This window comes from Mustela nivalis (genome assembly GCF_964662115.1).
Source record: "Mustela nivalis genome assembly, chromosome: 16".
NCBI lineage: Eukaryota > Metazoa > Chordata > Mammalia > Carnivora > Mustelidae > Mustela > Mustela nivalis.
The window spans coordinates 62,873,825-62,888,592 of NC_139035.1; the positions used below are offsets into that span (position 1 = coordinate 62,873,825).

Consider the following 14,768-nt stretch of genomic DNA (forward strand, 5'->3'; position numbering starts at 1 on the left):
AATAGAGGCTACCAGGGTCCAAGGGAAAAGAGGTGATTATTGTTTAGTGGGCACAGGGCTCACGGTGGGGACCATGAGAACGTTTTGGATATAGAGTGTGATGGGCACAGAACTGTGAATATCTTTAAGATTTTATTTATTTGTCAGAGAGAGTGAACACAAACAGAGGGAGCGGCAGGCAGAGGGAGAAGCAGGCTCCTCGCTGGGCAAGGAGTCTGATGCGGAACTCGATCCCAGGACCCTGGGATCATGATCTAAGCAGATGCTTAGCCACCCAGGCGTCCTGAGAATTAGGAACATATTTAATGCCACTGAGTTGTACACTTACAAATGGTTAACATGATGAGGATTACAGATACTTAAAAATCCACAGAAGTCCTCAAAATGAGGAGTGGCTGCTCAGCTACTAATGGCAGAAACCTGAACAAATGGGTCCCCAAAGACTGGCCAGTGTCACAGCAATGAAGTGGGGTTCTTCCCAACCTCTGGTGTGACGGAGAAACACCACCACTTCAGGTACTAAGCGGGCCATGCAAGAATCTGGGGGCTGGGCTGGGCAATATTCAAATGCTCCTGTGGAAACACAATTAAATTATTTCTTACTCTTGAGCACAAACAGCTGTAATCAAGACAGCTTCTTTCAAAGCAAAAGGGCATTTGGCTTTGATGATAACTGATTCTTCCTAACTCCTCTGCTGATGGGGAATGTATTTAGCAGTCCTGCTCCAATTTTAAACGCATTTCCGAATCGCTCGCCTTAGGAGCAGAACCAAAGCTTCTCATACAGAATGATTTTCCAGTCCAGTGTAGGTCCAGGGGACACATGAATGCATTTCCTCAAGTGTGGGCAGGACTTTAGTAGGTACTAAGTGAACCAGATTCTCATGAGGTGTGATCTACTGTCCCTACTTGGGACCCTTGAGTCTCTGGTCACACTGACCTTCTTGCTATTCCTTGAACCTGCAAAGCCCATTCCTGCCCCAGGGCCTTTGCACTTACTGCCCCTCTGCAGGTTTGGGTATCTTCCTCCAGACAGTCACATGATCCTCCCTCCCTTCCATATTCACATCTCTTGCAATTCAAAGGCCTCCATAATGCAGAGGGCTTTTCCAAAACTCCATATAAAGTAGCACCCACCCCCTCTCCTCTGGCACTATCTATTCTATTTTCTGCTCTGTCTTCCTGCAGAGAATTCACACGTGATACACTATGTAAATGGCCTCCTCCCCTACCTCCAATTTCAACCAGCAGAATGAAACTCCAGGCAGACAAGGGCTTTGTTTTGTAGACTGCTGTGTCCTCAGCACCTAAAAGAATACTGACTCATAAAAGGAGTCAATACATTTTTTTTTAATGAATACAGGAAAAATATTAGGTTCTGCTCTCAGCACACCATTCTTCATATTGATGAGAGTGCGTCACCACAGTTCCCCTAAGAAAGCAGTGATTTGTTCTTCCTCCGGCTGAGAAGACAGCTGTAACCCAGCCATCACACGCTGCTCAAGCCACACCAAGTGTTCTCTGAAGTTCAATAAAGTCCGGCCCCCCCTTTAGAGAAAACAAGAAATGTTCTCGCAAACATTCAGTGTTTGAATGAGTACATGATTTTTGCTACATCCATACTAAGGAATATTATTTGGGAATAAAAAGAAATGAAATGCTGATCCATGCCACAACATAAATGAAGCTTGTAAACATGATGTGAAATCAAAGAAGCCAGAATAAAAGGCCATGTGTCGTAGGAGGCCATTTCTAGGAAGTGTCCAGAACAGACAAATCCTTAAAGACAGAAAGTAGATTAGTGGTTGCTAGAGCTGGGGGCCTCAGGGGAGAGACTGAGAAATGCTGGCTAAGGGGCATAATTTCTTTTTGGGGTGATGAAAATGCTCTAAACCTGACTGGGGTAACGGTTGCCCAACACTAGGAACAGACTAAACACCGATGAATTCCGTCCCTGAAACAGGTGAGTTGTAGGGTATGGGAATTAAGTACCCATCAAGTCACTACCAAAACAAGCCCCGACAAATCAAGTTTGTTGCAACATGATTTCACACGTATGGCCTAAAACAAGATAGTACGTACTCGTGCATCCAGGTCTGATACAAATTTCTAAATTAAACACAAAGTGTACCCCTAAATAAATTCAACGGAAAGCTGTTTGTGTCAGAGAAGACCTTGTTATTTCACTGAAACCCTAGCGCTGACCACCTGGCCCCAGGGTTCTCTTAACTTTGGTGCACGCACACTCAGGGTGATACTCCGCATCGTGACCACTGGGATGGTCCGGGGGCCAGCCCGTCAGAGGAGCTGCTGGAATTAACCAGAAAGGTCCCGTCCCCGCAGCAGCGAACAGCTCCACCAGCACCCAGGGAGAACGGCTGTGCCGCGCCCGGCCCTCGGCCCCAAGCTCCACCCACCAAGCCCACTTTCTGCCCCTGCCCGCTGTCCAGACTGCTGCCCAGTTCAGTCATCTGTCTTTGCTCTCATGGCCATCCATTACAGACGGAGGATGAACTTTTTTTTTTCCGCGGTGCTTGACAATCACGGAGGAAGACGTGGGTCCGGCTCCGGCAGACAAACACCCCTGCAGACGGTGAATCCGCTCACTGCCCAGGGACAGGGGGTGGCCCTCAGACAGCCTGGAACACGCTTGGGTGACTTCACTAGGATCAAATGGAAACACCAAATTTTAAAAATTCTTCCAGAGGATTCTCCGACCCTGGAAAGCACACTTATAGATTCCAAGAGTGCCATGGAAACCCTTCTGAGAAGCCTTCATCTACAGACGAAGGAAAAAAAGTAACTGACTCCCAAAGCGAAACTTGACCCCGTGCCAGCTCCCCAGTGTCCCTGCCCAATACATACTAGTTAGGACGGAGGGGAAGGGGGGAGCGGGTGGCACAGTCGGTTGAGCATCTGACCCTTGATTTTGGCTCAAGTTGTGATCTCAGGGTCCTGGGATCAAGCCCCGCATGGGCTCTGTGCTCCACCGGGAGTCTGCTTGAGATTATCTCTCTCTCTCCCTCTCTCTCTCTCCCCCACTGCCCCTCCCCCCAACCACTCTAATAAATAAACCTTTAAAAAAAGAAAAGGAGGGGAAAGAACTATGGTTTATGGAGCACAACCCTCGTGCGACAGGCTTTGCTCAGTGCGTTGCAGCCATAGATATACCCATGAGATGCATCTACCAACACGACATCCCAGTTTTACTGGTGATTAACCAAGGCCAATGGGGTAAGAAACTTGCGCCATCATTCAGGCGGCAAACAAAAGGACAGGATTTGAGCAGATGGTGTCCTGGCCCCCACTAGAGCACCTCAGTCAAGGGGTTGAACTCTTCCAACCCTGCTACAAGTCTAACACTCTAATCCTATGCTGGGAGTCAGAACAGGGACACCCCCACCCCATGAGGTCCCCAACCTGACCTCCAAACCCTGTGAGTGTATTACCCTTGCACGGCAAAGGGGGCTCTGCCCGGTCTTTCAATCACAGGCTCTGAGTCGGGGAGACTAACCTGGATGGTCAGGGAAGCACAAGATGGAGAGGCCTGGGTACTGACAAGGGTCCTGGTGAGGGAAGGAGGAAGGCAGGAGGGTTGGAGAAGAGGTCAAAGGCCAGGACTGCTGGCCCGGGAGATGGAAGGGAATTCAGGCAGCCTCTAAAAGCTGGAAAAGCAAGGGGCCTCAAGAAGGAAAACAACCATGTCAACCCCTTGACTTGAGCCCCAGTTCAAAATTTTTGGCCTCCTGATCTTTAAGACCCTGAACCAAAGTTGTGTTAAGCCCCATACATTAGCAGTCATGGGTTATGGAAGCCGGTGGGGAATAACAGGGCCATACCAAGGTAACGAGAGAGGGTCTGCGTTGCCACCTAAGCTGTTCCAAGGTAGACGAGTCAGCCTTGAACTTGAGAAGGAGAAAAATTACCGACCATGGAACATGTGATGCTGCAGGAACCCACACAGGGAGAGGGTTACACGTGGGGGGATGGGGTGCTGTGGCTGACTGGCGGTGGGGAAGGAAAGGCGGCAGGGACAGGAGGCTCTCACAAGGGCTGAGGCTGCCCCACACAGCCCGCCCAGGACCCGGATGTTCTCCCAAAACAGCAGCACCCCGGGCCGATTCATGTTGGGGTTGTTATCCCTTGAGAAAAAGTTCTGGAAGAGTCAGTAATACCAGAAGGGGCCTGTGGGAGAGGGGTGGGCTTGGCCACTTCCTGGGCACCAGCCCATCCTGTTCAAGACCACGGAGCCACAGCATTCCTGAGCAGCCACATCTGAGAAATCAGGTCACCACTAGACGGAAATCTATGCTCCCATCCTGGACACCTGTGAAAGGTGTTTGCAGCATGACCAGAGGTTTAATTCAGCCCACAGCCGGAGGAGCCACAAAGAAAGACCAACCACCTCTGAGCACCTCTGGACACAAGCACACACACAGCTTCAGGTCCAGGCTGCTCTAGCTTCCGGGAGACTATGCCATGTTTCTACAGCAGGGACCCGTCCCCTGGTCTTTTCACAGCCAGAAATCCAGTCTTTGGCCACAAGGACAGCTGTCTGTCCCCTCTCCCACACCAAAGCTCCAGCAAGATGCTTCTCCCCTTCTCCCCTTCTAGAAGGCTCCCCTTCTAGAAGCTACAAAAGGTTCCAAAGGTGAGGAAGTAACAGAACAGCAGGTACCCAGCTCAAGCCCAGCCTGGTTCTCCACACACCGTAGCCCAGAGCATTCCTCCTTCCCGGCACCCCCTCAGCGAAATCTCACTGGGTTTCACTGCTGGATGCTCACGTGGTCATCAATGAAGATTAATTTTCTCAGTCACTCAGCAAAAGTCCACTGAGCACAGGCTGTCATACAGACAGCCTGCAAAGTCACTTGAGCGCAGCAAAGGGAGGGGTGAGGTGCCCAAGAACGCAGGAAGGGACAAAATGACCTGTGGGGGCTGGAGAAGCCTCTCTGAGGAAGCGAGGTTTGCACTGAAATCTACAAGAAGACGCTAGCCATTAAAAGGACTTCCATGAAGCAGGGTGGTGTCTCTCGGGGTATTGATCTGTGTTTGCACAATGCTTTGAAACCCAAAAGAAGGTACAGAAATGATACAGATGAATATAAATACCCCTTTGTGGCTTACAAAGTATCTTTTCAGGCATCATCCCAGATTTGACAACAGCACCAGCGAGACAAGAAGTATGATCCTCTCCCTTTTACAAACCAGGAAGCGGAGATGAACTGAATGGTTACACCTTCCAATAAGAAGACTCAGAACCCAACTCTTATTAGTCCTCACTGAGGGCTCTAACTGCACAGCGCTGCTTTCCCAGGGAAACCAAAACGTGCAGGGACAGGGACTGGCTGGTGATCATGTTGGGAACAAAAGGCATTCAAATCATAGCAAATATCTGCCTGCTGCATTCCCCTCTACACACGCAGGTACCGTGAGGCAAGGCCAGCAGGCTGGATCCACCTTCCCCTTCCACCAGAAACCTGCAACCAAGCAGCCCCAGTTGGAACCAAACCAGCCCTGGGCTCACACAGAACTTCCCTCCACTTTGCCTGCAAAGTCGGGGAGGGTGGCCCGTAGACCCCTCCCCTCTCCTCTTCGTCTTCCAGATGGCACCTGCTCAGACACCGGGATCGTTGGTAGACAAAAAGCAGGACAATCAGCCTGTGCTTGCTTCTGGAGAGTATAAACTTCCCTCTTGCCCAGATGGTTCCAGGGATCAGAGGAGAACATGGGACTGGACGGGTGAGGGAAAGGATCAGGGCGGGAATCAGAAGGCCGCCTGGGTTGGGTCCTCACTTGCTTCTTTTTTGTAGGCTACAGGCAAGGCACGTGGGGTTGGTGGAACAGGCCCCCAGTGATGTCCAGCGCTAACTCCCAGAACCTGGGACTATTACTGCATGTGGCAAAAAGGACACTGCAGCTGTGATTAAGAATCACAAGACGCGAAGACTGTCCCGCACAATGACCTCCAGGACCATTGGCTAATGACTCCGTGTGGTTCTAAACAAGTCTGTGATGACTGGTTACAGCAGCAACAGCAGACAGAATAGGAGAGAAGCTGAAGCTTGAGTAAGACAGACCATGGAGAGGACAGACCACAGAGGGAACAGACCAGGGTCCCCATGGCCTTGAGCAAAGGGGCACATCCTGAATGAGCAAACATAGAAGGCGGTGAGAGACCCCAAAACCACAGCTACCTGTGACTGCAGATCCTTCCAACGCAGAAGGATCCCCCGAGCAAACCAGAATTCACCCTCACTCCCCGTCAGTGGAAACTCCCAGAAGCGGTATGAAGAAAACAAAAAAGCAAAAACTGCACAGTGACCTCCCCCAGGCCTCGCTCTACAGCGGTGGGAGGTACTGGGCGTCCGAAGACCTGGGTCCTCCTCCTGTGTGGGCCTCACTGTCCCCTCGGGAACACCCAATGGACAGACGGAGAAGCCGCAATCCCAGTCCCCACCAAACAATGAAGCATGTGCCAGGATTCCGTGGCCCTTAAGTGCAGGACAGACCGGATTTAAAGAACTCTGTTCAAAGTCACTCAGGAAAAACTCCCAGAGTCTGCAGTGATGGTCAGGCAGGAAGTGAGGCACTTGGGGCCCGGAGCGGGCTGTGGGGGGACGTGCTCCCTCAAGACGGCAAGTCCTCCCTGAGCCGTGACATCCTCAGCTGGGCAGGGTCAAGGGGGGTGTCATCCGGCTGCAGCGGCTGCTAATCCCGGGTTCTACCTTGGGAGCCCACACGGCTGCCCTGTGTCCCCAGACTGGGCTAGATCTCCAGCTACACACTTCCTAACCTCTTGCCCCTCGCCTATTAACTTAGTTATTCGTGTGCTTATCTCGTCCATGGCCAAATGCCAGCCCCAGAGGAAGATTCGGACGCTGATGAAGCGTACGGTGCTCAGGAAATACCTGCAGGACGGAGGAACGAGCTGACGCACGTTCGTCCCGCTGGTGGACAGCAAGCAGTCCACTCGGCTCAGTCCTGACGAGTCCCCCACATACATGCCACCCCATATCCAGGACGGCGTCACCCTGAAGTTACAGCCGTTCACAACCTCAAGCCCAGTCCTCGGAAGTGCAGTACAAGGAACCCCTGGGCCCTGGCATGGGCAAGTTCAGCCAGGAAGGCTCTATGACAGGAGGCAGTCGGGTAACCCACCGCGAGTGCTTGCTCTGCCTCCTGATGCCTCCCTCCTCCCCGCCCAGAGACCCCCCCCCGCCGGCTTAGTGGTTTCCACCCCGACATACCCCTTCCAGAAAAGTAAACCCATCTATTTAAAGATCCAGCACCAAGAAGGCACACATTATTCAAAAAAAAAGAAAAATCTTGAAACCCTGGTGTACCATGGGTGGGAATTTTAAACAATACAACCATTATGGAAGATAATATGAAGCATTAAAAATAGAATTGCCATACGATGCGGCCCTCCCGCATCTGGGTATAGACCCAAAAGAATTCGAAGCAGGATCTCAAAGATATTTGCACGTTCGTGCTCAGCGTGTATTCGTGAATACGCTGCGTGTATTCGCAACAGCCAAAAGGGAGAAGAGACGCAAGTGCCCATCAACAGAAGGACGAATAAAGAAAATGTGTTAATTATACACGTACAATTGACTACTACACAGTCTCATAAAGGAAGGAAATCCTGTCACATGCCACAGCACAGAGGAACCTCCAGGATATTATGCGAAATGAATCAAGCCAGTCACAAAATGACAAATACAGTAGAATTCCATTTATGAGGTATCTAAGCAGCCAAAATCAGAGAGACCAGAGTATAAAGGTGGTTGCCAAGGGCTGGAGGAAGAGGGAAAGGAACTGGGGTTTCATACAGAGTTTGTTTTACAAAAGGAAGAAGTTTTGGAACGATCCGTGGCATGATGGGAATGACACTACCGAACTCTACATGTAAAAATGGTTTAAACATCAGTTTAAAAATCTTGAAAGCACATTACAAAAGGAGGAAAAAACTTAAAAAAAAAAGACATCCAGAAGAGGTACCAAGAATTTTAAAAGAAAATCTATACAGTCAGAGAACAAATGAGAAATGGGGGGGCGGGGAGAGAAGAAGAAGAAGAACACGTATTCAGTGCAGTCGGCCCCGCAGTGGGAACTGAGGAAGGAGGAGGGGCCCGTACACCTGCTGCAGCCCCAGGCCTGAGGCCGAACACGGCCCCCCTCAGGCCAGTCACTTCCCCTTCCATGGGCTTCTCTCTACCTGTACTGCCCCATCCCCTGTCCCGTGCAGAGCTCCCTGATCAGGGAGAGGGGCACATAAAAGGCTTGGCAAGGCCCCCAGATGTAAGACGCCATGATCCCTTTCACGGCGGCTTCTTGGAGGACCAGCCCTCTGCCCTAGGAGGCCTGCGTCTTTGAATCCGCATGAGCATTCAGCCACCTAAACCCCGAAGTGTCCTGCCCAGCGCTGGCTTGGCACCATTCCACAGACAAAGAAAGTCAGGAACAGTCCTTTACACAGAAATCCCAGGCCTTGGTTCTCGATGACTGTAATTACAGCCAAAACAGCTCTTTTGAAAGGGAGAGAGGCAGAGAAAACAGCAGCCTGGACCGAGCAGTGAATTGGGGGTTCTGGGGTAAAACACACACCCAGAGTGCTTGCTGCTGCAGCGTTCTGTCTACACAAGGGCCCGGCCAGCCAGACTGAGCAGCCTTCTGGCCAATGTAGTTCTCCCTCTAACTGAATGAGCCGCTCACTCATTAAGCACTGGAAGCAGGTCACAGGAACGGGAGCTCCTGGCACATGGCCACGCGGGCTAACAGATGACGGGGCAGAGGAGACAGGGCCACTCCAGCCCTGCGGGTCCCCAGCTCCCAGGGCGTGACCAGTTCTAGCGGACACCCCAGCTTTGGGAAGAGGTTTTCTACACAAGTACACTCTGTTCCTTCTACGAAATGGTGTTTCTGCCATGGACTCCCTCACTGGGGAAGTCCCACAGCCCAACCCTTTGGTTCACCAACTGGGCGCACCATCACCCAAACCCATGTCCAAGAGCCAGGCCACAGAGGAGGTAGCGCCATGCTGGGTACGAGTCCCAGCTCCGCCTCCTGATGGCAACTTGACCTAGAACCACGTATTGAGCCTCACCAAAACTCTTGTTTCCTCACCTACAACACGTGATAACATCCTCACCTTGTCTAGAGTAGTGGCAAATAATAGAGAAAAATTTATTTCCATCCTAAAAGGCCAACTGAAGCACCTAACACACAGTATTACTCCTGACAGCTAATATTAACAGAGATATGACTCTAATTATGAAAAGGGTATTTTTTCAACATATTTCCTGCATCTTAGCTGAATAGGAAGAAAAGAGGGACGTTCTTGGTGAAACCCCAAGGACGGCCAGCCCCAGGTCCAGGCCTGACGGCTGCAACAGTGCCAAGCCAGTGAGAGCAGGAGCACCCCCAGCATGGGAAAGCCCCACCCGGCACCCCCTAGCCAAGGCCGCTGCACTCCCTCCCTGAGTGGGAAGGCCGAGGAAGAGGAGAGGCCTGGGGACGTACTGAATGGCAAGCCTGACGCCACAGGGACGAAGGATCTCACGTGGCCTCTTGAGACCAAGGGGGAACTGACTCAGGCCACACACCCACCACTTCCCGGACCCTGGGACTCCTCACCACCCCTCCGAGCTTCAGTTGAACCTAAAAAAACGAGGGTAACAAGACCCCAACACCACAGCTTGCTGTGAATGTGGAGTGAACCCATGTGGAAGGGCTTGAAGCAACTCACTCCCACATCCATGAGAAAGGGCACTGCTGTTTTTCATAGTTTTGACAGATTCAACTTAATAAAAAAAAAAAAAAATGTTGAAGGACTGGGAGGATCAAGGCAGTGAAAAGGTTATTTTGATCTTTTTATTTAATTATTATTATCACTTAACTTTTTTTTATGTTCAGTAAGCCACTGTGTGTAGTACATTAGTTTTTGATGAAGTGTTTGATGACTCATCAGCTACACACAACACCCAACACTCATCACAACACGTGTCCGCCTTAATACTCCTCCTCCTGTTACCCCCTCCCGCTCCCCCTAATTTTTCTATTTTGTAAAGCAGGCTCCACACCCAGCGAGGAGCCCAACACCAAGCTTGAACTCATGACTCTGAGATCAAGACCAGAGTTGAGATCAAGAGTCAGATGCCTCATCGACTGAGACACCCAGGTGCCCCAAAAAAGTAATTTTAATAAGCTAATGAACTACTCAGAGAAACAGGAGCAAACATACTAATTTTCTTCCCCAAATTGCTGTCATTGAACTGAGATTTCTGTGGATGGGATGAATTGGCAGGAAGTAAAACTGGCAGGAAGCCAACTGACGCACCCAACATCTGCCACAGGTTTTCTATTTACCTAGTAGATTCTTTTGGAGACAAAGAGCCCAAACCAGGCTGCATCCGAGATGACTGATCCCATCACCTCCAACACCCATTTTCTCCAAGAAGTCCTACAATTCCACTCAATCAATCCCCATCCTCCCTTTGAAATGTACAACTTTAAAGTAGCTTCTATTTCAATGCAGAGCAGATGGACAAATTTCTTCACTGTGCTCAGAAGACAACTTAATTCTTGCTCAATCTCTGCTCTGTGCACCAGAGTCAAAAAACAACAGTCCAGAATGTTTACCAGATGCTGCTAGAAGATCCCCAAAATTCCAGAAGAGAATGTACACATTTTCAGAGCCTAAAGCAACTGACCACGGAAATTCTGCTGAAATCCCACAATTTGTCCTTAAAAATTCAAGTCGACCTTCTTCTATACCACAATAAATCGTTTCACTTCTTAAATGTTTTGAGCCAATTAACAACTAATTATCAAACATTTTCCCTAAAATCTGAATAAACAAAGGTCCTTCGCCATTCTCGCTCAGTCCCCAGGAGACCCCACATATCCTCAAGGTATGTGCCTCTCGGTTCCAGAAGCAACAGGCCAGGAGATGGGGGGGGGGGGGCACCCCTCCCGCCATCACATCCATCTTAACCTTGGCCTTTAAATCAAGATCAACCACGCAGCTCAGAACAGCTTCCCTGGAGGGTAGAGGAAGAGGGATCTGGGGTTTGCAGTGGGTAGAGCCGTCTACTCTGATGCCCCCAGCACCATCTACAGGGCTGACAGTGAAGATGCTGGGGCTCTGACCCCTCACAGCCCCTCTCCAGCCACTCACCCGGATCCGGCGCATGGCAGCCACGATCTCCACTCGGCTGTTGGGCCTCGGCACATCCAGGCTTCCGACGTACTGCAGGGAGGAAGCAAGCACTCGGTGAGAGGAAGATAGCAAGGGTCCCCGGTCACAGAACGTTCGCAGAAGGACAGAACGTTCACAGAAGGACAGAACGTTCGCAGAAGGACACCCAGCCGAGCTCCCTATTTTGCAAAGGAGGAAAGAGCCAAAGGGGTGTCTTGTTCGGGGATGACTCCTAAAGTTATAAAAAGCCCCTGAACAAGAAAGCCCTGCTTCCTCTCCCACCCCACTCTTGATCAGAAGTGAAACAGATCCCAGTGTCCCCCCGAGCAGCCTCCTAAACCAGAAAGACCTGTAATCAACCTCCCACCACTGTCTTTGGGGCGAGGTACTTTGCCCGGCCTCATTGGTAAAATGGCATTTCAGGAAAGATCCAACGAAAGAAGGTATTAATCTCCTACAAAAATACACTTTACTTATATTAAAGTCCCCCCCTCCACAAAAAAATGAGGAATATATGCTTTTTTTCAATGAATGGCACTTCAGTGAGTTAGCCCTGAATGTTACAGAGACCTCAGACACTTGACTAAGTTCCCAACTAGAGGAAAGGAACACTCTAATTATATTTTATTTAAAAACGTAATCTTCTGAAACAATTTTTTAATCTAAAACTTTTGAGTTATTTTTAAGACCCAATGACATTCAGGTTAATGTTTAATATACGGATACTTCCTCCCAGTACACTATTCAAATAAAGCAGAAATACACAGAGCAAAAGAATAAAGCCCTCACCCCACTCCCCTTGATAGTTTAACATTCATTTCTGTGCGTGCTGATGGACAGATACATTCACAGACACAAAGGAGTCTGTTTTATGTAAAAAAGGCACACTCTTCATATTGTTCTGCATGTTGGGTTTTGGGGTTTTTTGTTTTGTTTTGTTTTGTTTTACTCTAAATACAACTTGGGCATTTTTGTTGCCACATTACCCGTGAAGGCTCACTGACTGGCAGACACCTCCCCTCTCACTAGTAACCACATTGAGTCCACGACCCCATCATCTACAGACCCCAGAGCTCATCCAGGTGCTCTGTAGGCTGGACTTGGATGAGGAGGATTGCTAGATCAGAAGTACAGAAATATCTTGAGATCCTTCCTCAGTAGGAGGAAACAAGTCAAGATGGAGGACATTTTTTAAGCAAGAGACATCTGCTTCTCACACAGCCATACTGACCTATTGGGTCCACCTTCCCTTTTGACATTCAAATGATAGAAAATGGCCTGGGGGATGTCCTAGGAATGAACAGCCCCCAGATAACTTAGAAGTCTACCTAAGCAAAGACCGCATTAATAGACGCTAAGAGGACAGTCATCCCCTATTTCCTGTGGTCACAGGAAAGGAAGGTTCTTTCTGAAATTTGGAGCAGGTGGGTCTGGACTTGGACTGGGTCCTGCACTTGCTCTGTCTCAAGATCGAGACCCTGATGGACTGGAGTCCGTTGTGGAGGTGCTCATGCTTCATCCTTGACATGGAGGTCCTGAGGCCATACTTGCATGTATGGCAGTGTTGGCTTCCAGCCTAGTTTTGCCCCAAGGAGTGGGCTCTGTGACCCTCCCCTGCTCCCCTGGTACTGTGGTTCTGCGTTGTGACTCACATTGTTTGTGTGACTCTCTAGCTTGTGACGGCATGTGGACCAGAACCATAGTTGGGTTTCCTTTTAATCGCCATCATTTCTAGGGCGAACGGGACAGGGCCTTCCCACGCTATTTGGAAAGTTGGCTCCCAGGCCTGGACCTCGTCTACCTGCTGAGCTAACAACCTTTCAAGATCCGCACTTCTGTCACCTCCTGTAGCCATCGGGCAAAAGCCTGCCTTCAGCCAAAGGCTGATGCACCGTGGTGGGTTCTTGCTGAGAGATGGCATCCCCTTTATCTGCCTCTCCTGCAAGACACGGGTGTCGAGGCTCCTGTGCCAGCAGAAGCAGGCTGGCTCCATGCCTGAAAGTCAAAGCAGTTGTTTCCAGAAGGGAAACTCGTGTTCTTTCTCCTCCCCACGCCCCGCACTGAGCTCCTCACCTAGGTTTCTCCCCCTTGATTAACAGCCCCCGAATACCCACTAGTCGGGTTATTCAAGCCTAAAACCTGGGGGGGCACCCTGGAACGAGCTCCTCCCTTCCCCCTCCCACACTGCCGCTACCACATCCCACAGAACCCTTCCTTCTGGCTTCATCTGTGCAGTGTCCCCTCCACTGTCCCCAGAGCCCCTCCAAACCGCTCCCCACGAGGCGTCAGAGTGAGCACTCTCCAGCGCAAACCCGCTGGCTTCACCCTAAGACCCCCATACACCTGCTGCCAACTGCTAGGAAGAGGCCCACCAGAGCCCTCAGCACAGCTCCCGCTGCCCTCCTACGGAGGCCTCCCGCAAGGCCCCCCAGATCCCTTGCAAAGCACTGACACATGGCCACGTACAGGACTTCCTTGTCACTGGTGACTCACGTCCACCTGACTGGAATCCTCCCAGAAAGAGCACACCCACCCCCCGTGCTCCGAGAAGGGGCAGGAGAGGCCTGAGCCCTGGCCTCTGACTGGTGTTCCGACGTCAGAGGCCATGGGCCCCTTCCTCCCGTCATCAGCCTTCCCGGCTGTGCGATCTCCTCACTGTGATTCCAGAAACTTCCCTAATTTCCATGTCAGCACCTGAGCTGGACCCAAGCCAGACGCTCTTCCGGCAGCACCGCAGCTCCCGGCTTACCAGGACGTGAAGTACATCAGCCCTTCCTGCCGGCCGACGCTCAGCCACCTGGCACTGGGGAGGACTTCGGTTAGGATTCTGTAGGAATCCCTGCTGGGGGGCACCTCACAGGGCTGCTATTCAGAACGTCTACCACGCAGCTTAAAGAGAGAATAAAGGGGTTTTAAAATATCCAGGCCTACTTCTTGTTCATGAGCATCCGGGGAGGGGCGGGGGGAGCCTAGAAGGAAGATGCAATTTGTAGCGGGCAATCAAGATACGCTATCACCTGTGTTGGTTTTATCTGCGGCTTCATCTTCCAGATAAGCAAGAGGCGGCTGCAAACAAGGTTAACCCGTAGGACTTCAGATATTTTTTGTGAGTTTCTAGACGACCTCAGCCCTGGTGCTAGATTAATACCTCCCAAAATTACATTCATTTTCTCGTTTCCACGTTCAGGAGATTAACTCCAAGAGACACTGATAGACTGCTCGGTGCGCAGGGTCTCCTGGGGTGCGACCCACGACACTAAACAGCCGTGAAACCTGACAGCCGCTGTGGACTGGCTAGACGCTGTGCCATCACCTTCTTCGGGAGCGCCCTTTAGTTTACAAGGTTTCTGCCAACTGTTTCCAGACACCAAGGAAAAAAAGGATCACACACACAAAACTGATTTTGTGTCAAAAATAAATAGCAGGTGATCCTGCCTCCGATAATGCTGGAGGAACTGTTCCACCAGACCAGGCCTCCGACAAGCAATAAATAGGAAGTCTGGGCAAGATTATTAAAAAAAAAAGAAACAAACAAACAAAAAACTTTGCAGAGAGTGTACAAGGA

The 14,768-nt window shown here is 50.5% G+C and overlaps 1 protein-coding gene across 4 annotated transcripts in view; it reads right to left on the reverse strand.

Annotated features, from left to right (window-relative positions):
• The window catches only part of LOC309850364 (carboxyl-terminal PDZ ligand of neuronal nitric oxide synthase protein-like), a 264,278-nt gene that overhangs the window by 179,774 nt on the left and 69,736 nt on the right, over positions 1 to 14,768 (reverse strand). For all 4 annotated transcript variants that reach the window (XM_082704194.1, XM_082704193.1, XM_082704195.1 and 1 more), the window contains one exon: positions 11,183 to 11,254. In XM_082704194.1, the coding sequence (XP_082560320.1) occupies positions 11,183 to 11,254 (72 nt within the window). The remainder of the gene's footprint in view (positions 1 to 11,182; positions 11,255 to 14,768) is intronic.